This window comes from Mauremys reevesii, linkage group 22, assembly GCF_016161935.1.
Source record: "Mauremys reevesii isolate NIE-2019 linkage group 22, ASM1616193v1, whole genome shotgun sequence".
NCBI classification, from domain to species: domain Eukaryota; kingdom Metazoa; phylum Chordata; order Testudines; family Geoemydidae; genus Mauremys; species Mauremys reevesii.
This window is the reverse complement of record NC_052644.1, coordinates 3,368,597-3,391,987: the sequence shown is the minus strand read 5'-3', so window position 1 is coordinate 3,391,987 and position 23,391 is coordinate 3,368,597. Positions and strand designations below refer to the sequence as shown.

General features: G+C 58.3%; 3 protein-coding genes across 3 annotated transcripts in view; 1 reads left to right on the top strand and 2 right to left on the bottom strand.

Moving 5' to 3' along the window:
- PAK4 (p21 (RAC1) activated kinase 4) overlaps window positions 1-4,582 on the bottom strand; it is a 99,993-nt gene extending 95,411 nt beyond the window's left edge. Inside the window, exon 1 of the mRNA XM_039510719.1 lies at window positions 4,470-4,582. The gene's annotated coding sequence lies outside the window, so the exon portion shown is untranslated. The remainder of the gene's footprint in view (window positions 1-4,469) is intronic.
- A 5,161-nt stretch (window positions 4,583-9,743) lies between these two features.
- LOC120388656 (acid phosphatase type 7-like) lies at window positions 9,744-20,339 on the bottom strand. The gene is made up of 14 exons (XM_039510635.1): window positions 20,287-20,339; window positions 19,233-19,498; window positions 18,480-18,680; window positions 17,543-17,725; window positions 16,743-16,768; window positions 16,060-16,157; window positions 15,753-15,815; window positions 14,992-15,106; window positions 14,794-14,907; window positions 14,494-14,551; window positions 13,523-13,590; window positions 13,336-13,407; window positions 12,498-12,635; window positions 9,744-10,954 (listed from the first exon to the last, which is right to left on the bottom strand). Exons 2-14 carry the CDS (start codon window positions 19,336-19,338, stop codon window positions 10,889-10,891), a joined length of 1,308 nt encoding a protein of 435 aa, XP_039366569.1. The 5' UTR covers window positions 19,339-19,498; window positions 20,287-20,339; the 3' UTR covers window positions 9,744-10,888.
- Window positions 20,340-21,719: 1,380 nt separating this feature from the next.
- On the top strand, window positions 21,720-23,126 carry LOC120388764 (F-box only protein 17-like). The gene is made up of 2 exons (XM_039510835.1): window positions 21,720-22,162; window positions 22,842-23,126. Exons 1-2 carry the CDS (start codon window positions 21,859-21,861, stop codon window positions 22,886-22,888), a joined length of 351 nt encoding a protein of 116 aa, XP_039366769.1. The 5' UTR covers window positions 21,720-21,858; the 3' UTR covers window positions 22,889-23,126.
- The last annotated feature ends 265 nt before the right edge of the window (window positions 23,127-23,391 follow it).

Here is a 23,391-nt window from a genome sequence, read left to right as displayed (position 1 = left end):
CAAATGTCACTTTGGAAAATGGTGGCCTCAAGGGCTCCATGAGTCAACTCAACCATCATCTTACCTACATACCTACCCACCCCAGGGGTTTACTGAGCTCTTTGAGCATGAGAAATGCAATGAAAGTGCTCAGGATTAGTACTAAAAATATAAATATTTAGGAGGGCTGTCAAGCGATTAAAAAAATTAAATCGCACTGTTAAACAATAATAGAATACCATTTATTTTCAAATATATTGATTTCAGTTACAACACAGAATACAAAGTGTACAGTGCTCACTTTATATTTTTGATTACAAGTATCTGCAATGAAAAAAACAAAATAGTATTTTTCAGTTCACCTCATACAAGTCCTGTAGTGCAATCTCTTTATCATGAAAGTGATGATATGCATAAATGTAGAATTATGCACCAAAAAAAACTATTAAAAAATAAAACAGTCAAATTTTAGAGCCTGCAAGTCCACTCAGTCCTACTTCTTGTTCAGCCAATCGCTCAAACAAATTTATTTACATTTGCAGGAGATAATGCTGCCCACTTCTTGCTTAAAAAGTCACATGAAAGTGAGAACAGGCCTTCTCATGGCACTATTGTAGCCGGAATCGCAAGATATTTACGTACCAGATGCGCTAAAGATTCACATGTCCCTTCATGCTTCAACCACCATTCTAGGGGACATGCGTTCATGCTGACGGCAAACTCTGCTCGATAACAATCCAAAGCAGTGTGGACCGATGAATCTTCATTTTCATCATCTGAGTCGGATGCCACCAGCAGAAGACTGATTTTCTTTTTTGGTGGTTCGGGTTCTGTAGTTTCCGCATCGGAGTGCTGCTCTTTTAAGACTTCTGAAAGCATGCGCCACACCTCACCCCTCTCAGATTTTGGAAAGCACTTCAGATTCTTAAACCTTGGGTCGAGTGCTGTAGCTATCTTTAGAAATCTCGCATTGGTACTTTCTTTGCGTTTGTGAAATCTGCAGTGAAAGCGTTCTTAAAATGAACACGTTCTGGGTCACCATCTGAGACTGCTATAACATGAAATATATGGCAGAATGCAGGAAAAACAGAGCCGAGGACATACAATTGTCCTCCAAGGAGTTCAGTCACAAATTTAATTAATGCATTATTTTTTTAAATGAGCGTCATCAGCATGGAAGCATGCCCTCTGGAATGGTGACCGAAGCATGAAGGAGCATATAGATGTTTAGCATATCTGGCACATAAATATCTTGCAATGCCAGCTACAAAAGTGCAATGCAAATGCCTGTTCTCACTTTCTGGTGACAATGTAAATAAGAAGAGGGCAGCATTATCTCCTGTAAATGTAAACAAACTTGTTTGTCTTAGGAATGGCTGACCAAGAAGTAGGACTGAGTGGACTTGTGGGCTCTGCAGTTTTACATTGTTTTGTTTTTGAGTGCAGTTATGTAACAAAAAAATAAAGCTACATTTGTAAGTTGCACTTTCACAGCAAAGAGATTGCACTACAGTACTTGTATGAGGTGAACTGAAAAATACCATTTCTTTTGTTTATAATTTTTACAGTGCAAATATTTGTAATAAAAAATATACACCTTCATTTCAATTACAATGCAGAATACTATAAAATGTATATGAAAATGTAGAAAAACATTCAAAATATTTAATACATTTCAATTGGTATTCTATTGTTTAACAGTGCGATTAAAACGACAATTAATCACGATTAATTTGAGTTAATCGCATGAGTTAACCAGGATTCATTTACAGACCTAATATTTAGAAAAAATGAAAGCTATTGGAAAAGCAACCAATTAACATTTCAAAAGTGTTCTTATGATCTGCTCCTTCCAACTGCAACAGCTACGTGGAGCTAGCGTACAGAGCTGGATTCATTCTCAGACCCGCTTTCTAGTGGCTGTAACTGCTAACCCAATGCATCCGCCGTATGTGGCAGCTCCTGCCAGCCAGAGATATTGAATGCATTAATTATCAGCGTGGATTGAGTTACGAACCAGGACACTGTCCACTTTGAAATGTCAGTCATAAAAAGCAACAGTGACGGCAAAAATATCCAAGAGCACATCTGCCGATCAATGTGCCTATATAGGAAGGTTAAGCTCTCTCCCTTTGTTACTCTAGGGTACTGATGTCTATATATTTATTTCCTAAATAAAATACCTTCAGCGTTTGCAGGCTGAGCCTCACTTAACGTTTAATTTACACTTGCATTTCACTTGCTAACAATTAGTGGCATCTCCACTCAGGCTAATTGAAGCTTAGAATCTCCTAACGGAGACAGCTGTTCCCAGCGACTCTCATACACAGCACAGTTACCAAACACAGAGGAAATGAGCCAACTTCTGCAAGAACACTCCAACAAGCCATCTGGGGGCTTGGAAAGTTTTATATAGAGTGTTTCTGTAGCAGTAACTGTCCCATTTTCCCTATTTCCCCCTGCTTTGATTTTCCTCACCAGAGAAAGTTATCAGCATAACCTTTCAGGATAAATAGCACTGTCTGCCCTCTAAGCCGCATTTTGCGGAGACCTTGGTTATCCAAAATTCCCATTTGCCCGAAACAAAGTAACACCCCTCAACAGTAAAATCCCCTACGTATTCATTTCCACATCTCCCTCTTCTCGTTCAACTAAGTGAGGTTTGACTGCATTCGGAAGCGTAGCTATGGTGGAATATGCAAAGCTGCAGAGGGTACTTTAAAGTACTGTATTCGCTACGTGTTATCTGGGGATCACAGCAACAGCAATTCGGACTCCTGTACTCCAAGCTCTGGCACCCTTTTGACACAGGCCAGTTGCTGTCTCTCTGCATCTCAGTTTCTCACCCAACTCTGCTAAGCATTTTGAGATCCTCACATGAGAGGCACTGCACAGGAATTTTCTCCGAGGTCCCCTGCCACACACGTGGTGGCGACCACAGATGCTAGATATTTGGTATATGGTTTTGACACGGTGTCATGCATCATTTGAAACAGTCCTGCCCACCCCTCGCAGCTGCATGTCACATATAACAGAGCCCCGACTTTTCTGCCATTCCTCCCCCCAGCCATCCTCCATGAGCATTTCTAGCTCACCCACCGCCAGAGCATCCAGAGGCCTCTTCTCTACTCACCTACACCCTCATCTCCACCCTCTACAACCCCCGAGTCCCTCACCCTGCCCAGCCACACACACACGCAGCCCCTTCTAGTACCCTCACATGCCTCAGTCCCCTCACTTACCCCTTGAGTGGCCTCACAACCCCCCACGTACCTCTTCTCACCTCCCTCAAGTCCCCTGTGCCCCAGCTGCCCCCTCCAGTCACATGCGCCCCACACATGCCCCCAGCTCCCCTCTACACCCCCCACCCTCAACTCTCCCTTCCTCTCAAATGTCCACTTCCCTCACACGCCCCCTTCCCCCAGCCCCGCTCCGCTCCCACATCCCAGCCCCACACACAGCCCTGCGCCAGCACAAAAAATTGTATCCGGTGCCGATCCGCGAACGTGGTCCACAAACATCCGCAGATTGGTGGGGCTCTGCGTGCACACACAGCTCCCCACCCCATGCCTTCATATCCCCTCAAGCCACTAACCCCTCAGCTGCCCCTCCTCTCTCACCCCTCCCCAGCCCCCAATGCCCCACATACTCCTCAGCTCCCCTCTCAGCCCTTCCTCAGCCCCCAAACCCCACACTCCCCTCAGCTCCCCTCTCAGCCCTTCCCCAGCCCCAAACTCCCTCAGCTCCCCTCTTACCCCTTCCCCACTTTGATCCCCTCCCAGCCCCCAATGCCCCACATACTCCTCAGCTCCTCCTCTCACCCCTCCCCAGCCCCCAAACCCCACACTCCCCTCAGCTCCCCTCTCTCAGCCCCAAACCCCACACTCCCCTCAGCTCCCCTCTCTCAGCCCCCAAACCCCACACTCTCTCAGCCCCTCCTCAGCCCCAAACCCCACACTCCCCTCTCTCAGCCCCTCCTCAGCCCCCAAACCCCACACTCCCCTCTCAGCCCCTTCCCAGCCCCAAACTCCTCAGCTCCCCTCTTACCCCTTCCCCACTTTGATCCCCTCCCCGGCCCCCAAACCCCACACTCCTCAGCTCCTCCTCTCACCCCTCCCCAGCCCCCAAACCCCACATTCCCCTCAGCTCCCCCTCTCAGCCCCTCCCAGCCCCCAAACCCCACACTCCTCAGCTCCCCTCTTACCCCTTCCCCACCTTGATCCCCTCCCCGGCCCCCAAACCCCACACTCCTCAGCTCCTCCTCTCTCACCCCTCCCCAGCCCCCAAACCCCACACTCCCCTCAGCTCCCCTCTCATCACTTTGATCCCCTACCGTAACTCCTCAGCTCCTCCTCTCACCCCTCCCCACTTTGATCCCCCTCCCAGCCCCCAAGCCCCCATCCCAACCCCCAGCTCCCCACATACCCTCTCCCCAACTGTGCCCCCATCTCAACCCCCTTCCCACGCCCCCACCTCCCCCCCACACACACCTGCTCTCGGGCGGGGGCGGGGGCTCGCGCGCTGTCTCCCCCCAGCTCCTGGTCACTCCGCCGCCGCAGCCACCATATTAGGAACCAGCCAACATCCGGGGACACCCCCCCCCTTCCTCAGCTCTGCCCCGTTCCCCCGGCAACAGGGACCGCCTCCTGAGTGGGAGAGGAGAAAAACCCGCCCCTGCCTCCCAATCTCCACCTCTGATTGGCCAGAACCGATGCCGCTCTGCGGGCACTGCCCACTCGGGGGAGGGGGAAGCGAGAGCTCGCCGCGTTGTGCGTTCTGATTGGCTGGAGCAGAGGCTGATTGATGGGAGGAGGAAAAGGGGGCGTGCCTGCTCTTAAAGGGGACGTCGCCCCATTTTGTGGAGTGTGGGTTCAGCCCGGGAAGAGGGAATGGGCATGGAGGCGTGGGGGGTGGCTCCTAGTGACCTTTCCCAGACTGCCACGGGGGGGGGGGGGCAGGGGTCATCTTGTGACAGCAGTGCCACCATTTTGAGCATGTGATGTTGCCATGGCACCCTAATCATGTCCTCAGAGCAAGACAGGGTGTCGTATGTTGTGCTTTGAGGTCATCACCAAAAGGCGTGACATCATCCAGCCACAGGGGGTTGTCATCACGGCGCGCGATGATGCTGTTGCTGAGGTCATTTGATCCCACCAGAACATCATCTTGGAAACGTGGCCTCGTGGCTTGATACGACAGCATCACCTGGGGTCCTGAAGTCACTTGGTCCGGCTGACACATGACACCATGATACATCGTCATGAGCTGAGATGTGAGACCCCGGGGTTGCAAACCCTTGTGGTGTTATCATGGTGTTTGACCAGGAGTCCTGAATCCCAGTCACCACCCTCCTCCAGTCAATAGACAACACTCCTTCCCAGCGGCACACACAGAACCCAGGTGTCCTGCAGTCTAGAGGTTAGAGGAGGGAACTGGGAATCTGGATGTGTGGCCTTGGTCAAGTCATTTCACCTGCCTGTGCCTCAGTTTCCCCTTCTGTAAACTGTGGAGATAATACCTACTTCCCAGGTGGGTCATGAGGCTGATTGGGCGAAGGGAAAGTCACGATCCAAAGGGCATTGCCACCTGGGCTGTATTTAGGACTAACACAGCCGGCACTGCCCCTGAGAACCCAGCCATTCCCAGCAGCAGTTCCTGCCAGCAATCAGCCCTAACCGACTTGCTATATTAAGCACTTTGACAGTGCAAGGCAAAGAATGAGCCACCCATATGGCAGCTAATAATAGTCATCTGCTTGTCACTGGAATTAATTCAGTGCCAGCCTGGCAGCCCTGACGAGCGACAGCCCCTGCTTAATCACAGAGCAGGTACTGTGCGGCCTGGGTCCTGGAGGGACTCTGTCTAGCAGAGAGAGAGAAGATGGGGCTGTATGGGCATCCAGGCAACCTAGCACAACGTGGTCCTGGGTCACAACTGGGGCACCGAGAGGGTCCCATAATACAAATAAATAATCAAATGATATAGGTGCCTTATACCATAAATAAATGAGCTGCAAAATGGCTAGTGGTTAGGGCGGGCGGGCGAGCCAGGACTCCTGGGTTCTATGCCCAGCTCTGGGAGAGGAGTAGGGCCTAGCTATTAGGGGGGACTGGGGATCCGAATTCCTGGGTTCTGTTCTCTCTAGGAGGGAGTGGGCTCTGGTGGTTAGAAAGGGGCTTACAAGACAGGATGATTAAAAGAATGGAGAGGGGGTGTTGCAAGGCAGGATGCCTGGGTTCCATACCCATCTCCGCTGCTGACTTGTGGCAGATCAATGCCCCTGTCTGTGCCTCAATTTCCCCATCTGCAAAATCAGAGTGGGGTTTTTTGCGGGGGAGGGAGGGTGATAAATTAGACCCACCACTGGCAAGTGCTTTGAGATCACAGGATAAAAAGAGCTGGGTAATAACTAGTTAATAATTATTATTATTATTACACACTGACTAGTTATGCACTAGTCAATGCAGCTGAAGAAATGAGGCTTTTTACCCACGAAAGCTGATGCCCAAATAAACCTGTTAGTCTTCAAGGTGCCACCGGACTCCTTGTTGTTTTTGTGGATACCGACTAACACGGCTACCCCCTGATACTAGTTATTATGGGGATCATCCACCCTCTCCTCTCCCCCACCCACATGCCTCACTGGACATATTGCACAGCTGTTTTTAGCAAGAAAACCCTACAGCAATAGATGACTAATTAATAAAATCCCCAAAGCCCCCTGGCTGGGGCACGCCTCTCTCCTAGGTGTGCGTGGGTCATTGCCAACTCTCTGCCAACCTTTGCGCCTTCGCTGGCAGCCAGATTTCAAAGTCCTGGGGCTTTTGCAGATGAATTTCCTGGGCTCAGCAGCAGAGAAATTCCGCCCCCATGTGGAGAACCTAGCGCAGGGGTTGGCAACCTTTCAGAAGTGCTGTGCCGAGTCTTCATTTATTCACTCTAATTTAAGGTTTCGCGTGCCGGTCATACATTGTAACGTTTTTAGAAGATTTCTTTCTATAAGTCTATAATATAGAACTAAACCATTGTATGTAAAGTAAATAAGGGTTTTAAAATGTTTAAGAATCTTCATTCAAAATTAAATTAAAATGCAGTGCCCCCCGGACCGGTGGCCAGGACTCGGGCAGTGTGAGTGCCACTGAAAATCAGCTCGCATGCCGCCTTCGGCACCCGGGCCATAGGTTGCCTACCCCTGAGCTAGCGACAGCCGGCGTTAGTGCTGGTGAAAGTGCCCTGGAGACTGGAGGTCCTGGGTTTAGGGTTAGGACGGGAGACAGTGGTAGCATCATCCAGCACATCTTAGCTAGTGATGGAGCCCGCCTCGCAGCCTGAATGGGAACAGCACATGTCATTGGGGTCTATACCAGGGTCACTGCATAAAGGCCTGTGTTATGCAGGGGGCCAGCCTAGATCAGTGGGCCCCAAACTTTTTCATGCCCTTTTGGGTTCACCTCTGTTAACGTGAACCCCCCATCCCAGTCCCACATTGAGCCCTGCTTCCCCCAATCCCCAGGAAGGAGTTGCCACCGCAGCCCAGGGCAGGCAGGGCACAGGGATGGCGGCGGCAGTGGCACAGGCTCCCCATCCCCATGCCGGAGTTTCCTGCCAGCTTGGGGGGGGGGGCAGGAGGGGCCTCATTTCAGCACCGCCAGGCCTTGGACACTGCTCCCAGCAGCAGGGACCAGCTTCTCCCGACCAGCTCTGTGCAGCTCCTACCCTAATGGGAACAGAGGCTAGCTTGGAGCATGGATCCACCCCTAGCCCAGGCTTCCGCCTCCTCCCAGCTGCTTCAGAGGAAGGTGCAAGAGACCTTTCCCCACCCAGTGGACAATTCTGGAGTCACCTGCAGCCAGGGGAAGTCCCCTCCTGACCCCGATAGTTAGAGGTCAGCTCACGCCCTGAAGCATGAGGGTTTATAGCCCTGGCAAAACCTAACCAAAGCTCTAGGAATACTTTCCTAATTCGTCCTGTTCATCCGGGCCCCACACACAACTGTGCTAACGAGCTCAAAGGACCCCATGGAAAGGCAGAATTGAAGCCCAGCTCTTGTACTCAACTCTCTGGGGAAACCGGCAGCCTAAAGAGTTTCAGGGGCCTTAACTAGGAAGGCGCCTCTCTTGTACTGCCTACGCAGAGTGTTCGCTCCTCTTCCCATCTCCCTGCCAGAGACGGACAAACCAAGCCCTGGCGGTCCGCAGACCTTGCAGTAATGAATTTGCTTGTATTCTGCCCAGGTACATATACAGCCATGCAACCCTCCCATCTAATGTATTTGATGTTGGGGCCATTCCGTACTCAGAGATTATGAACCAGAAGGGGCCAGGCTAACCTCTTGCATAACCCAGGCCATCGGACTTCCCTGAATTCATTTCTGTTTGGACTAGAGCCTACCTAGGGATCTTTTTTAAAGTGCAGCATTAACGAGGCTAACGCTGGCGAGCTGGGTTCTCAGTCGAGATGCCCGCTCGCCCTTTGAATCCTGCTAAACTCTTGGCCTCCAGGAGATCATGTGACAGTGAGTTCCACCGGCTAACGGGTGAAAAAGGCATACGCGCGGAGGTTTTCTTTTCCCCAGGGGTCCTGCCCCCACTCCATCCCTCTCCCGAGCCCCGCCCTCACCCCGCCTCTTCCCACCCCCGTTCCGCCCCCTCCCCGAGACCCCCACCCACTTACTGCTCTCTGCCCTCCCCCAAGCCCCTCTCCCAGCTAATCAGCGGTACCGCCAAACAGCTGTGACTGGTGGGGGCTCAGCACCCACTATTTTTTTTCCCCATTTTTACCATGTTCCCCCTTATTCATCTCCAAGGTGAGAAGTGCCACTCTTTCAGTCTCTCTTAATAGGAGCCGGTAGCTTAAAACAGTGAACGCAGGCTAGTGACATTTACACCGTTATCAACGGCCAGACAGGAAACTGAGCTCCTTCGTCCTCCGGGTTCTGAGCTGCCTGAGCACGGAGGCGCCCCAGTCACAGAGCCCAGCGCGCTAGGCGCTGTACGACACAGAACAAAAGGACGGTCCCTGCTCCAAAACGGCTGACAAGCCCCGTACAGGAGAAGAGGTGGGAGGCAGGGAGACAGTCTCGGTCAGCGAGACGGGCAGTACCTCACGGCCGCCAATGTAAGTGCGGGGAAAGAATGAACTCTCCCCAGGGCTTTACGCAAAGGGCAGCAGAAATCTGGCCTAGCATTGGCCCTCCTCCGACTGGAGCAATGATCTAGGAGGAACCTGGTTGCCAGCAGGCTCTCTCACCGGCCCACGGAGGAGAAATGCTGCTGCAGCAGCGTCTATGTCACGCTCTTGGCACAGGGCACTGTGTATCCGTACTCAGAAAACTTAGGCAAAATACCCAAGTTAAGTAGTTCCTCTGCCCTTGGGCGATAGCTCCTAGAGACACCCCCCCACACACACACCCCTCGCAGCCAGAGACTCCCGGAAATTCTCCCTGTGCCAGCCACCTATCTGGGAGACACCATAAAACCGGCCTGCCTGCCTGCCATCCGTCCCCTCAACTGAGCCCTTGCTGGCCAGGTGCTCCTCAGGCCATCACCTGACCTCTCCCCCCAGCTTCAGCAGCTGATCAGTCCCAGGTGGGGCTGAGCCCGCCTCCCCTTAAAGGGGCCGGTGACAGAGCCGAAGTCTCCTCTCTGTGACTCAAGGGTTTGGAGGGGGCCCCTCCTGATTTACACCGGAGAAGCATCTGGCCCTAAAACAGTCAAGGCAGCAAAGGCAAATCAAGTGGCGTCTGAAGGAGACGGGCATCGCGCAGCTTTTGAGCTTGATTTTGTTGCGTTAATTTCCAGAGCATCAGTACAAAAGAACCAGCGTGTGGCTCGAAGCATTAAGGATCACAGAAGGCACCTCAGAGATGTACCATGGGCCACGCTTGATGGCGAAAGGCAAATCTAGCCCCTTGCAGCTCCGTGTGGGCTTATTGCATTACAGGAACCAGCAGTAGGGGAGAAGGCCTGGTACCCAGCGTCAGCTCATGGAGGAAAGAACAAATAAGAAAAGAAAACCATCAGGTCCCGGCACCCCTTCCCCCCACACACAGTCTGAGGGCTAGAAAGATTCAAGAGGCCGAGATGCCTCAGGCAAAATCTGGAGAACATTTTAACTCTATGGGGGTTTTTTTGTAAGAGGCAGAATGGGCCAGTGGACTGACCAAAGGACTGGGAGTCAGGATGCCTGGGTTCTATTCCTGACACAATAGGGGTGAGGGGTGGATCTAGTGGTTAGAACAGGGGGGGCTGGGAATCAGGATTCCTGGGATTGGAGGGGAGTGGGGTGTAGTGGTTACGGCAGGGGGGCTGGGCATCAGGACTCCTGGGTTCTATTCCTGACATCATAGAAGTGAGGTCATGGATCTAGTGGTTAGAACGGGGGGCTGGGAATCAGGATTCCTGGTGTCTGTTCCCGCCTCTTGGCGGAGAGTGGGGTGTAATGGTTAGAGCGGGGGGGCTGGGCTTAAGACTCCTGGGTTCTATTCCTGACTCTGAGAGGGGAATGGGGTCTAGTGATTAGGGCAGGGAAGACTGGAAAGCAAGACCCCTACATATATGATTTTGGTCACGGTTCTTCCTTTCTCTGTGCCTCAGTTTCCCCTGCCAAAAACTGGGAATACACAGACACAACCCCGCCCGTATAAAGTGCTCTGAGACCTAATACACCCAGTTGCAGCAAAGCACTTTTTCACCATCATAAAGACCCAGCAGCAGGTTTTCCCCAGCTGCAGGGGCAGGCGTGTCCTTCCAGTGCCATACATCAGGGACTGCAAGAATGGCCTTTGGATTTGATTGGTTCATTTGTAGCCCCGCAGGGAGCTCTTCCTCCAGCCAGATAACGAGGATTTCAGCATGTCCTGGGGACGCAGTCCCTCTGCTCAACTCAGGGCTGGGTGCCTGCTGCCAGGCTAATGCCAAGCTTTGGGGCCGTGCAACTCCTTGATGAGCCAGATCCCATCCACGACTTTCCCGTCCTGAAAGACAAAACCAGGACTCGGGTTCAGGGGACGTTCCCCCACTGCTCAGAACCCAGACGAGCTTCATGGTGAGCCTCAGAACCCAGGGCGGGTCTATGGCAACGTGTCGGGAATGGGGACGGGAGGGATGGATTGGGACCACAAAGGGGCAACGTTCACACTGGTGGCAGCGCTGGGATTGCAGTATCTCGCCAGGGGCATGAAGATGTGCCTCATCCCCCCAGGTCTCTAGAGCTGTTTCCCCTCCCACATTCTGGATTCCACCAAACCCTTCCCCCGCACCCCACCTTGATCTGAAGCACCGATTAAGGATTCAAATGAAGTCGATGATCACGTTTCTAACGAAGGAAACATCCACGTTTAGCAAACCGCAGCTACCCGGATTTGGATTTACTCCTAATGCTGGGAGGGGAGTGGGGTCTAGCAATTAGAGCAGGGAAGGCTGGAAATCAAGACCCTGAGGGTCTGAACTCAAGGTGAGGCTGCTCTAGAGAGAGGTGGGGAGAACTCTGGGAGGTTCCAATCCGGATTCCATGGCTCAGGCCCATTTCCAGTGTGAACCCAACGAAGAAGAAGGACCAAAATAGCAGGGATCTGCTCGGCTTCCCACCCAGCTCTCGCCACACAGAAGCCAGATTCCAAACAGCCTTCAGCACCTACTCCCAGCCCCCCTCCCTGCTCTACTCACTAGACCCCACTCCCCTCCCTGCTTTCCCCCTCTAGCCGCTTGGAGCTTCCCGTGCCTTTCTCCAGAGCCGCCCAGCTCCAGACTTTTCCCACCCTAGGCTGGAGGAGAGTTCAGGGCTGCTTTACCCCCAGGGTTTCCCTTCTCTGCTACTGCCTCGTGGTGACACCCCATGGGTGCCAGCTAAAATTCAGGGAGAGGATGCTATGGCGGGAGCTGTCCAGGTAGTGACACTGGACAGATGGGTACAACTGGGAGCAATCAGGGGGGAGGACGACAGTGGGTAGAGCCGGGAGATGGGAGGCCTGGGAGTCAGGACTCCTGGGTCCTCTCCCCAGTTGTGGGAGGGGAGTGATGCCTAATGGTTAGAGCAGAGGGGTGCTGGGAGTCAGGACGCCTGGGTTCTATCCTGGACTCTGGGAGGGAAGTAGGGTCTAATGGTTAGAGCAGAGGGGTGCTGGGTTATATCCTTGGTTCTGGAAGGGGAGTGGTGTCTAGTGGTTAGAGCGGGGGGGGGGGGCGCCGGGGAGTCAGGATGCCTGGCTCTGGAAGGGGAGTGGGCTCCAGTGGTTAGAGCAGGGGGGGCTGGGAGTCAGGATGCCTGGGTTCTGTCCCTGGCTCTGGAAGGGGAGTGGGGTCTGGTGGTTAGAGCAGGAGGGGCTAGGAGTCAGGACGTCTGGGCTCTATCCTTGGTTCTGGGAGGGGAGTGGGGTCTAGTGGTTAATGTTCAGTGCCCAGATACCCCTGAAATGGGTCCACTGCACATTCCAACGCACATTGAGCCTGTCCAGGCCGGGATCGGACCAGGCAGGGCGGGGTGGGCATTGGGGGGTCCATCCGCCGGCCGTGCCATACCTGGTCATCGGACACTTGCTCCAGCCAGATGTGGCTGCGGTTGAGGATTTGCAGGCGCGTGTAGCCGTAGTCCTCGATGCGCACGGCGCTCCACTCCCGAGGGTTGGGGACGAAGGGGTCCAGCCTCTCCCTACAGCCCTGTGGGGGGGAGGGGGGCAGAGCCCATTGCATGACTATGTGGGAGGGGAGGGGAGGGAAGGGGGGGCTACATCTTAGCTTCCTTCCCAGTTAAACTCCTCCTCCCGCTGCCTCAGCCCCACCTCCACTGCGTAGCAATCCCTCCACCCCATACCCCTTTCAAGGCAGCGTGGCCTAGCAGATAGAGCATTGGATGAATTGGGAGAATTGCTGCCTTGCCCATGCCTCAGTTTCCCTCTTCTCAGCCTGCACCCAGCTTCACATCTCCTCCCGCAATCCCTCCATCTTCTCACGGAGCCTCTTACACTCATCACCGCCCCCCTCCCACCGCCTCCATCCATCCCCTGGGCAGCTGGGGCCCAATCCTGCCCCACCCCCACGCAGCAGGACTGTCCTAGGACAGGATCAGGCCCAGCTCCGCTCCTCGTACTCTTAAACAAACGCCCCCAACAGGCCTCTAAATTAAGCCCCAATCCTGGAAGCGCCCGCCCTGAGTTTCAGTCGGATCTGAGGGCACTCAGCACCACTCGGGAGGTGTCTGGCGCTTAACAGGATCAGGCCCTTAAACCGCAGGCAGAGACACCCGGCCCGGTAGGCGTCACCATTGACTCGCAAGGCGAGCAGAGGCGGGCCCCTGGCGGCTGGCGTGGGCGGGTGGTGCTGGGCGTGCTGCCAGGCTCGGGCCCCAGCTGTCACTTACGGCCGATCCGGTGATGATATGGACGGGCGCCCGGGGGTTGGTGTAGGGCGATTCGGCGCTGCCGTTGTAGACCTGCAGCGGAGGGAGGCAGACGGGGTCGTTTCAGACTCAGATCTCAGACTCAATCCCCCAACCAGACCGGAGAGCGACCCCGGAGAGACCCCCAAACCTCCCGCTCCGGAGTCACCTTGTAGTTGTAGACAGGCCACAGCCTCTCGTAGGAGTGTTCGTGGGCCCACAGCTCTAGGTCGACACCTGGTGAAGAGAGGACCGCACCGGCTCAGGACTCTGGCCACTGGATCTTAGACCCGTGGCCGGACTGGGGGCCGAGGCGTGCTCTGCCCTGGGGCCCTGTCCCCGGGCGAGCCGGCCCTTTAAGAGATTGGGTGTGGTCCGAGTGAATCGCGGGGGAGCCCGGGCAGGAGACGGGCAAAGAAACACTCATTGCCCCAACATGCTGCCATCAGGATCTGTGTCTCTACAAGGACACGTGGCAGGGATCATATACCAACCGGGGACCCGCCGGGCCTTCATATGCGTCCGTACTGTGCGTACGGGCAGCGCAGCAAGAATGAGCGAGGGGGGCCGGGGACAGGCGCGAAAAGGAGTTACCCAAGCCGGTACCTAAACCCAGCCGGCCCTAGAGAAAGTAACCAGCCCGGCGGGGGACGCAGCCTGCGCCCCCAGGAATCCTTCGCAGCGCTGGAAGCAGAGACACTGGGCGATCGAAGCAGAAAAGCCCTTTGGGGCGTCCGTCACCCGGGGCCAGAGCTGAGAAAGGTGCCGGGGGGCCGAAGTCCCTGGGCCGTGGGCTCTGTCGCTGACGTCCGGGGAGAGGGACTGGGCCCAGCAGGGGAGACTCGGGGCCATTGGGGTCTCCCTGCATCAGTACCCAGGCTGGCTCATCCCCACGGCTGCTGGGGGCAGGGCTCTGGGCCAGGGCTGCCTGACACAGAGGCACCCCGGGGGGGACAGAAGCCTGTCCTGGTTGGCGTGAGCCCCCCCAAAGCACCTCGGTGCCACCCCCCCCCTCCTGTCACCCCGGGGCTCCAGCTGACAGCCCCAGCACACGTCCTGCGGGGGGGAGCGTCCCATGTTCCCCACGGGGGGGCGCCGCCGGAGGAGGCTGGAGGGATGGAAGGGAGGGGCAGCGGGTACCGTATTTATAGAACAGATCCTCCAGGCCGTACTGATGTTGGGGGAGCCCTCGGCGAGTCTGAGGGGAAAGAGAGCGGGGGGGGGGGATCAGCAGCTGGAAGGGGCCCTGGCGGGTTGCCCCACACTCTCTGCCTAAGGTCCTCCACCGAGGTGTCCCCCCCACCACATGGAGCGGCCTCCCTGGATCAGTCTGCTGGTCCCCACTGGGCTCCCCGCGTGCCTCCCCCTCCCCACTGGGTGCAAGAGCATCCTCCTCTCTCCTCTGCAGTGCCCCCCCCCCGCACACACACACACACTCACGATGCTCTCGTGCTCCGTGCAGTCGTCGTGGTCGTTGTTGGAGCAGTACATGGGCCGGTGCCCCATGGTGATGATCCACGGGTGCCGCCGGCGCCGATCCGGCCGCGTGGCCTCCTGCCGCAGAGAGAGTCTGTGAGCGAGACAGTCCGGGCGGGTGGGCAGCCAGGCGGGCAAGGGGTTGTGGGGGGGTGTATCTACCTGTAGGTCTCTCTCTAGCCATTGGTACTGCTCCCGGACGAGGTGGCGGCCATAGTTCAGGTAGAAATACACCTCGGTGGAGAAGGAGATGATGTGGGCAGGGCCGATGTCCCAGCTGGGGGGCAGAGAAGCAGAATCATACGGTGACAAGGGAGGGAGGGCAAAGGACGAGCCCTGTGCTATGCTGGGGGAAACTGAGGCACGCGGCGGGGGACGTAGCATGCCCCTCAACACATACAGTGAGTCAATAGCAGCAACAGAACCCAGGAGGCCTGGCTCCCAATCCTCCCTGCTCCCGTCTCAGGGCTGGGGATAGAACCCAGGAGTCCTGGTTCCCCCCCCCGCCCCCCCCCACACACACACTTTAACCATTAGACTCCACTGTCCTCCCAGGGCTGAGGATAAAACTCAGGAGTCCAGCCTCCCTGCTCTAACCACTAGACCCCACTCCCCTCCCAGAGCTGGGAAAGAACCCAGGAGTCCTGTCTCCCAGCCCCCCCCACTCTAACCACTAGACCTCACTCCCCTCCCAGGGCTGGGGATAGAACCCAGGCGTCCTGGCTCCCAGCCCCCCCCAGCTCTAACCACTAGACCCCACTCCCCTCCCAGAGCTGGGATAGAACCCAGGCGCCCTCCAACCACCCCCGCCCCCTCTAACCAAGTATGGCCAGGCCCAGAGAGTCTTATCCCCCTGCTCCTCTGCCAGGGTTGGGTCCCTGGGGCTGGAACGCTGCCCCCTGGGGGTGAGGCGGGGTGCTCACCTGTACCACAGGCCCTGCGTGTCACCAGGCATGCTGAATCGGGCACGGTAGTTGGAGAAGTTGCTGGGGGAGGGAAGAACAATTAGGGGCTGCAGGGGGGCAGGGGGGATTTAACCCTCCCAATTCCCAACCTGGCATCTCAAGCATCCCTAATGCACCCCTCACCCTGGCCTCTAGGCTGCCGCTCCTAGTCCCTCCCCTGGGAGCAGATGGAGACACCTCCAGCTCCGCCACCTCTTCCCCCGCTCCAGCTGTCACACCCATAGGCACCCCGTGCGAGATCCGCCCCTTCCCCCCCTGCACTCACTATTTCTCCTCATGGTTCCCCGGGCACGTCATATACGGCACTGACGCAGCGACGGGCTCGATCTTGCGCATGAAGGCGTCTCCAACCATGGCGTTACACTACACCCCAGAGACAGTCGCATCAGCCGAGGCGCCTGGGAACGCTGAGCCCTCGGAGCACATTTACCCGCCTGGGGGCTGTGCGTACCCCGGGGGGCTGTCAGGCCACGTGCATGGAAGTGGGTGGGCAGATCCCTGTGTGCCAGGGGCCAACCCGCCTGCCACTGTTGCTTCAATTCCCATTGCAGGCTACACACCTTCCTGGCACATCCCAAAGCAGCTCCAATCTCCCATGGGCCTGGGTTCATAATACCGGCTCCATGCGCGGGAATCAAACCCCCACCCGCCGCGTGCCAGCCTCTGCCAGCTGGGTTAGCTCCAGGGCTGGAGCAGGTTTGTGAACCTCCCTGAGTGCATGAGGCCGGCAGGGTACAGATACCCGCACAGGCTGGGTGGGGACGCACCCAGGTGGACGTTCACGCCTGGGCCCCTTCTCCCGGGGGATCCCTCCCGGCGTCGGCCCTAGATCGCCACCGCGGAGACGCCAGCGAGTGGGGCCAGCCCCCCGAACACGGAGGGGAGCAGGATGGGACGCAGCCGGAGGAGAAGGGAAGGCGCAGGAGGCAGCGTAGATACAGAATTTACCTCGTCCATGTCATAGGCAAAATCCCCTGGGAAAGACAAGAGGATCACAATGAATCGGCTGCTCTGCCCTGGGGGCATGGGGCGGCCTGGGAGGGGGGATTTTACCCAGATTGGGGGTTACCCCCCAGTTTTAAGCCCACGGTGCTGCCTTGATGCCCTCTGAATGCTGCCCTAATCTCTGCAGGGGAGAGGGGCACTCTCTAGGGTTGAGAGCTGAGTCCAGTCCTTGGCTGAGATCCCCAGCGAGGGGGCAGTTACAGCCCCTGGCATCCTAGGAGCTGGATGCAGACCCAGCGAGTTCGTTCCAGGGGGCACCAACGGGGTCGTGAGGTGGGGATGACTGTCCATTATTCCTGACATGGACGGGGTGGGAGCTGGCGCCCCCTGGAGGGAAAAGGCCCCGTGTCCCAATTCCCCCCGGAGCCAGCCAGTCCCTGCCCTGGGGCCGGATCACCAGCGCCCCTAGAGGGGAAAGGCCCCATGTCCCATTCCCCCCTGAGCCAGCCAGTCCCTGCCCTGGGGCCGGATCACCAGCGCCCCCTAGAGGGGAAAGGCCCCGTGTCCCATTCCCCAACCCCTTAGCCAGCCAGTCCCTGCCCTGGGGCCGGATCACCAGCGCCCCCTGGAGGGAAAAGGCCCCGTGTCCCATTCCCCCCTGAGCCAGCCAGTCCCTGCCCTGGGGCTGGATCACCAGCGCCCCCTGGAGGGAAAAGGCCCCGTGCCCCATTCCCCACCCCCTGAGCCCGTCCCTTCTCCAGCCCCGAATCCAGGACCTGGGGGTTGCGCGGCGTGACACCGACCTACGTGCAGGATCGCGTCGTACATGTGCTGCTGCGTGTCGCGCTGGAGCCTGGGCAGGGACTGGGGGTTGACGTTCCCCATGTCGCCGAAGACAGCGAGACGCGGGCTCCAGTCGGTGCCATTCTGCAGAGCCCGGAAGCTGTAGGGCCGGCTCCAGCCCCGCGAGCTCCCGCAGCGATAAGCTACGGGGGAAAAGCAGGGAGAGACTCAGACGCCAGCGGGGTGAGCAGACAGCTAGTGTGAAAAATCACGACGGGGGGGGGGGGAGGGGCGTAATAGGAGCCTATATAAGAAAAAGACCCAAAAATTGGGACTGTCCCTATAAAATCGGGACATCGGGTCACCATAGACGCCTGCTGCGTGTGTGTGTGTGTGCTTGCTCGCACGTGCACGCGCCCCTGCTGGAGGGGATGAGCCCTGCTCTGTGTGTTCACACATGATTGCACGGAGAGCTGAGTTTGCACGGCCAGGGGCTGTGTGAGCATACCGGGGTGCACGTGGATCTGACTGGCTGGAGGCTGGAAGGGGCGTGTGTGGGTGTGGGTGTGGGTGTGAGAGAGAGATTGGGGAGTGCGCATGGCTGGGTGCTCGGGGTGGGGGTGTATTTGGGCCCAACGCAGATTTGGACCTGGTGCTGGTGGATATTGCTGGGTGACACTGGGCGTGTGTGTGTGCCCCACTCCTCAGTGCGTGTGCACATGGCCGTGCGTGGCCAGGCGTTGGGGCCTGTGTGAGTGTGACAAGGCGTCAGGAAGCGTGGCAGGGTGTCTGGGCACCCCACCCCCATCAGTGCGTGTCCCCAGGTCTCCCCTTCCCATGTGCGGCCCGTTCGCTAGCCCTGCCCCCCTGTCTGGTGGCTCGGTACTAACAACGTCTGCAGTGCGCCAGGCCCCCCGCCCAGTGCCAGGAGAGGTGCCGGGCCGGGCCCCCGCTCACCATAGCGCTGCCCAGGGGCCAGGCCCTGCAGGGTGACCCGGTGGATGAACATGCTCCGGCGCAACCACCCGCCGTCCACGAACCGGCTGGCGTGGCCCTGGGCGGAGGAGGTGAAGACCCTGCTCGGCTCCGGGCCGAACTCCACGATGGAGCCGGCCGGGTCAAAGGTCGTCCAGGTGACGGTCATGGCGGTGGGGTCGCCTGCCAGGGTTAGAACAGCCCAGTGAGCGCTCAGAGCCCGAGTTCTCCCTGGGACACCAGCCCGCTGCCCCCACCAGCTCTGTCTAGGTGCTACGAGCACCAATTCCACACAGAGCCAGTTCCATCCACTCCTACCCGCCCCAGCACCATCTTCTGCCTCTGACCCGCCGCATGGGCCTATGGCCAGGCCTGGAACCAACCCTTGGTCTCCAAGGAGCTGGATCTGCCTGGGAAACTGATGCAACCTTCCCCCATCTCACCAACCTGGAACTGAGGCAGGGAAGTGTTTGCAGGGGGCTGGGAAACTGAGGCACAGAGAGGGGTAGGGACTCACTTGAAGCCAGACAAAGTGGTCACTCCCTGAGCTGGGATAGAACCCAGGAGTCCTGGCTCCCAGCCCCTCTGCTCTAACCACTAGACCCCCATGCCCCTCCCAAAGCGGAGGACACCAGACCCAATGATATAAACATTAATAACCCCGTGGAGCTGGGCTCTCAGCCTCTCCCCACCCCCAGGTCCCCCAGCCAGGAGACGGGGCCCCGACCAGCTCACCTGGGTAGGAGAGATGCACTTGCTCGGGCTGGGTGCGGCTCTTGCCCTGGCACAGCAGCCAGGGGAGCACCAGGCAGAGCAGGCAGAGCCAGCCGTGCGGCCCCATCCTCGTCCTGCTCTTCCCCGCTGTGCGGGAGAGGGACGGGGAAACGAAAGCCGTGGGGCGCTGGCCTGTGAGCGGGTCAGATCCTCCCGTGGTCCTGAGTCAGCACCGCGCGGCTCTGATTTCCACAGCCTGATACGTCAGCGGTGAGGCCAGGCAGCTCCTGGGGGGCAAATTCCCAGAGTTATGGGGGACCCTGATGGGGGGCTGGATTGTGGGGGGGCCCGGATGGAGGGCTGGGAACAGGGGTAAGGGGGAGCTTGGTCTGGGGGTCTCCTAGTGGGGAGGCTAAGAGGAGGTCCCAGGGGAGCCAGGTCTGGGGCTCCGTGATGGGGTGTAGGAGGAACAAACACGTCCCTTATGGTGGATCCCTGTAGAGACAGCCAACACACCCCACCCCAGAGGCAGCTGCATCTCAGCACCGGGCGAGGGATGCCTGGAAAAACAGCCCCCGCGCCCTCATAAAAGGGGGGCTGAGGGGATACAGTCTCTTGGAGAGGGGTGGGGGTCCCTGTGCCCAGGGCCATGGGACAGCAACCAAAATTCCCCCTCCCACCTCAAGCCCCAGGCCAACACCAGCTGCCCCTTACCTGCCAGTTGCTCCTAGTTCTGCCCCGGGACGGGCAGCCCAGAATCCTGCTCCTGGGCGAACCCAAGAGCAGAGGCAGAAAAACAGCCACACCCTGTTACCCAAGCTGCCACCCACGCCAGCCGCCCCGCCCCCCAACTCTGCCCGGAACCCCAGTTAGTTAGGGGCTCGGGCAGTGCCAGATGGGCAACCTTGCAAACTGACGACCTGTGCAACCACGGAGCGAGTAGTGCGAGGGAGATACCACCCATACTGCCCACTGCCCTGGCACTAAAGCCCCAGCTCCCTTAGCCAGGGAGTGATGGGAGAACCTAGCGAGGCCCAAGAAATCAGTCATTGGAGGCACCGAGGGATGGACCCACCTCAGGGATTCCACGCAGGAGGGGACGGGGCGCAGGCAGGCGGAGACGCCGGCGTGACCTGACCAGCTGGGTTATCCAGAGGCCGGTGTTGCAACATTAGAGCAGGTCACGAGATGGGGGGGAAATGGGGAAGGAAAATCTAGTGCTTCTCAGGTCAGGGCGCTGTGTTAGAGCATGGGGGGGGAAATGAGGCAGGACTCCTGGGTTCTCTTCCCAGCTCTGGAAGGGGAGTGGGATCTAGTGGTTAGAGTGGGAGGCGTGGGCTGGGAATCAGGACTCCTGGGTTCCATCTCTAGCTTTGGGAGCTTTCTACCCCCCTGTGGCATTCCCACGCAGGGCAGCAGCTGGACCGCAGACGCCTTGGGGCTGGGCCCAGCTCCAGGCCTGTGCTCTGCAATTTGCTGGGCACCAGTTTCGGTGCTGACATGATCAGTCCTTCCCTGGCTGCTCTCAGCCACCACCACACCCCTCTTCCCACCCCCACCCCACCCCACCCCACCCTCTGTGGGAGGTGGTTCAGTGTTATTGACCCCGTTTGTGCAGGTGGGGAAACTGAGGCACAGCACATAGGAAGGGACTTGCCAAAATTCATGTGGGGAGTCTGTGAGACAGCAGGAAATAGAACCCAGCCCTGGGAGGTCAATAACACTGACCTACTTTAATCACTAGAATCCCCCTCCCCGCACTTCCCCGAGCTGGGGAGAGAACCCAGGAGTCCTGTCTCCCAGCCCCTTTGCTCTAACCACTAGACCCCACTCCCCTCCCCGAGCTGGGGAAAGAACTCAGGAGTCCTGGCTCCCAGTTCCCCCCCCCCCGCTCTAACCACTCGCTCACACACCCCTGCCCGGCCAGGGGTCTCCCTAGCCCCGCACTCGCGATTACCTCGCTCCGCAGCCTCCCGCGCGGGCAGGGCTCCCCCGCTGCGCTCCCAGGGCTGAGCCCGGCCAGCTCGATGCACGCACCGGGCTCGCTCCGCGGCCCAACCCGCCGGTGCTGCGGGGCAGGGGCGGAAGGACGTCAGGCCGCAGGAAGCACCGAGCGGCGGGCTGGTGGCAGCCGGGGCTGGGGCTGGGGCGGAGCGGTGGGGGCCCAGGCTGCCAGCTGGCAAAGGCCCCACACCGGAAAGGAAACTGGGCTAGGGAGGGGGGTGAAAAACAAGGCGGGGGGGGACCTCAAGACTCCTGGGTTCTCGCCCCATCTCCGGGAGAGCAGGGGGGTCTAGTGGTTAGAGCCAGGTGCCGAGGGGGGCGGGGGGGAGAGCAGGTGGAAGAACAGTGAGCGGGGCGGGGGGGGCACTGAGGAGTGTGTACGGGGGGCGAGGCCGATTTACACCAGCGGGCGACCAGAGCCGGTGTCAGACCCTGCAGCGGGGCTGGGCGGAGAACCCGGAGCTGGGGGCGTTTCCCGCAGCCTGTTTCAGGCGCCCCCTGGCTTGCAAGGGGCTGGATCCGGCGCTCGCTTTGCGCCCGTGTGAACGAGGCCGGGGCGGCTCCAAGGCGGGGCCGGGATCACATGAGCGGATGCGGCGAGCAGCGGTAGCTGGGCCTGAGCGAGCCGGGCCGCCCCGCGGACATGGGCCAGGGGGGGAGCCGGGCTCCCCCGGCCGCGCTGGACCTGAACCCGCTCCCGGACGAGCTGCTGGCGCGGATCCTGAGCTGGGTCCCGGGCCGCGACCTGCTGACCCGCTGCCGGCCGGTGTGTCGCCGCTGGCGGGACCTCATCGACGGGCCCACGGTCTGGCGGCTGCAGGGCGAGAGGCGGCCGGGCTTGGGGGCCACCCTGGGGGCCGCCCGCCTCTGCCCCCCGCCGCGGTGGAGCCGGATCTGCCTCCTGGAGCCTTTCGGGCGCAACCTGCTCCGGAACCCCTGCGGGCAGGGTGGGTGCCGGGGGCGAGGGGCGTCGGAGACGGATGGGGAGACTGGGGAGGGGGCGGTGGGAGTCCAGGGCGGGGTGGTGGGGGTCACCATAAGATCGGCCCCAGTGGGTCAGACCCATGGTCCATCTCTGCCAGTGGCCTGTCTTCCGACAGCGGCTAGTGCTGGGGCGTGAGGGGACGAGGTGGGAGAGCAGGAGGTGAATGGGGAGCGCTGAGGAGTGTGTATGTGGGGAGGGGCACCAGGGAGAGTGTGGGTTGGGGGGGCCAAGGAGGAGGGAGCACCAGAGTGGGGGAAGGGGTGATGAGAGGGCACTGGGGCAAAAGGAGGTCTGGCAGGGGTGTCAGGAAAGGGGGGGAGTCTCCCTCCTCCCCAGCAACCCCCCTCGAGAGGGGGTGAGATAGCTCAGTGGTTTGAGCACTGGCCTGCTAAACCCAGGGTTGTGAGTTCAGTCCTTGAGGGGGCCACTTAGGGATCTGGGGCAAAATCTAGTGAAGGCAGGGGCTGGACTCAATGACCTGTCAAGGTCCCTTCCAGTTCTAGGAGATTGGTATATCTCCAGTTATTAACCCACTTCTCCCCCTCCCTGGGAATGGGTGCTCACCCGGGCAGCGTCCCACACCCCATAAACCAGCTCCCACCACACCTCATCCCCCTTCTTGATGCATCCTCTTCCCACAGATCAGTTCTCTCACTGGCAGGTGCAGCCTGGGGGCAATGGCTGGTAGGTGGAAGAGAACCGCTGCCTGGTCGAGGGCGCCCTGGCCCAGACCTGCTTCGTCTCATCCTTTGCGTGAGTCTGTCCCCTGGGCCTTCCCATTTGCCCACCACCTTCCCCATGCAGCAGAAAGCTACCCGTTCTCCAAAGGCCAGACTGGTCCTGGTCTGGCATGTGCCCTGCACCTTGTACCGTATTATACCAAATATATGTAAACACCAGTAAAGCTGGAGTGGCTCTGGACTTAGGCCAGGGATACGCTACAGATTTCTGCCAGGGCAGATCAGTCGGTCAGGCGTTGGGAAGAGAGCTGTGCTAGCCAGTGTGAATTCAGTTATACAGTACGGTGCATTGTTACTCGAGGAGGGTGGTTTTATTTGCCAACAGGGTATCCTGGGATTCTTATACCACCAAAGGGCTCCTACAGAGGACATGGTCTAAAGGTGTCTACACTGGCAAGTTTCTGCGCCACAAGTTATTCCACAGTTATTAAAGCGCTGGAAATAAACCACT

What these genes read in the sequence shown, in the direction of transcription:
- LOC120388764 (XM_039510835.1), top strand. Translation starts at nt 21,859, where the DNA reads ATGGGCCAGGGGGGGAGCCGGGCTCCCCCGGCCGCGCTGGACCTGAAC. An exon ending in CCGGAACCCCTGCGGGCAGG is followed by an intron (nt 22,163 to 22,841) that starts GTGGGTGCCGGG and finishes CTCTTCCCACAG; the next exon opens with ATCAGTTCTCTCACTGGCAG.
- LOC120388656 (XM_039510635.1), bottom strand. Translation starts at nt 19,338, where the DNA reads ATGGGGCCGCACGGCTGGCTCTGCCTGCTCTGCCTGGTGCTCCCCTGG. An exon ending in AGTGCATCTCTCCTACCCAG is followed by an intron (nt 18,681 to 19,232) that starts GTGAGCTGGTCG and finishes TAACCCTGGCAG; the next exon opens with GCGACCCCACCGCCATGACC. An exon ending in ACGCAGGGCCTGTGGTACAG is followed by an intron (nt 15,107 to 15,752) that starts GTGAGCACCCCG and finishes TCTGCCCCCCAG; the next exon opens with CTGGGACATCGGCCCTGCCC.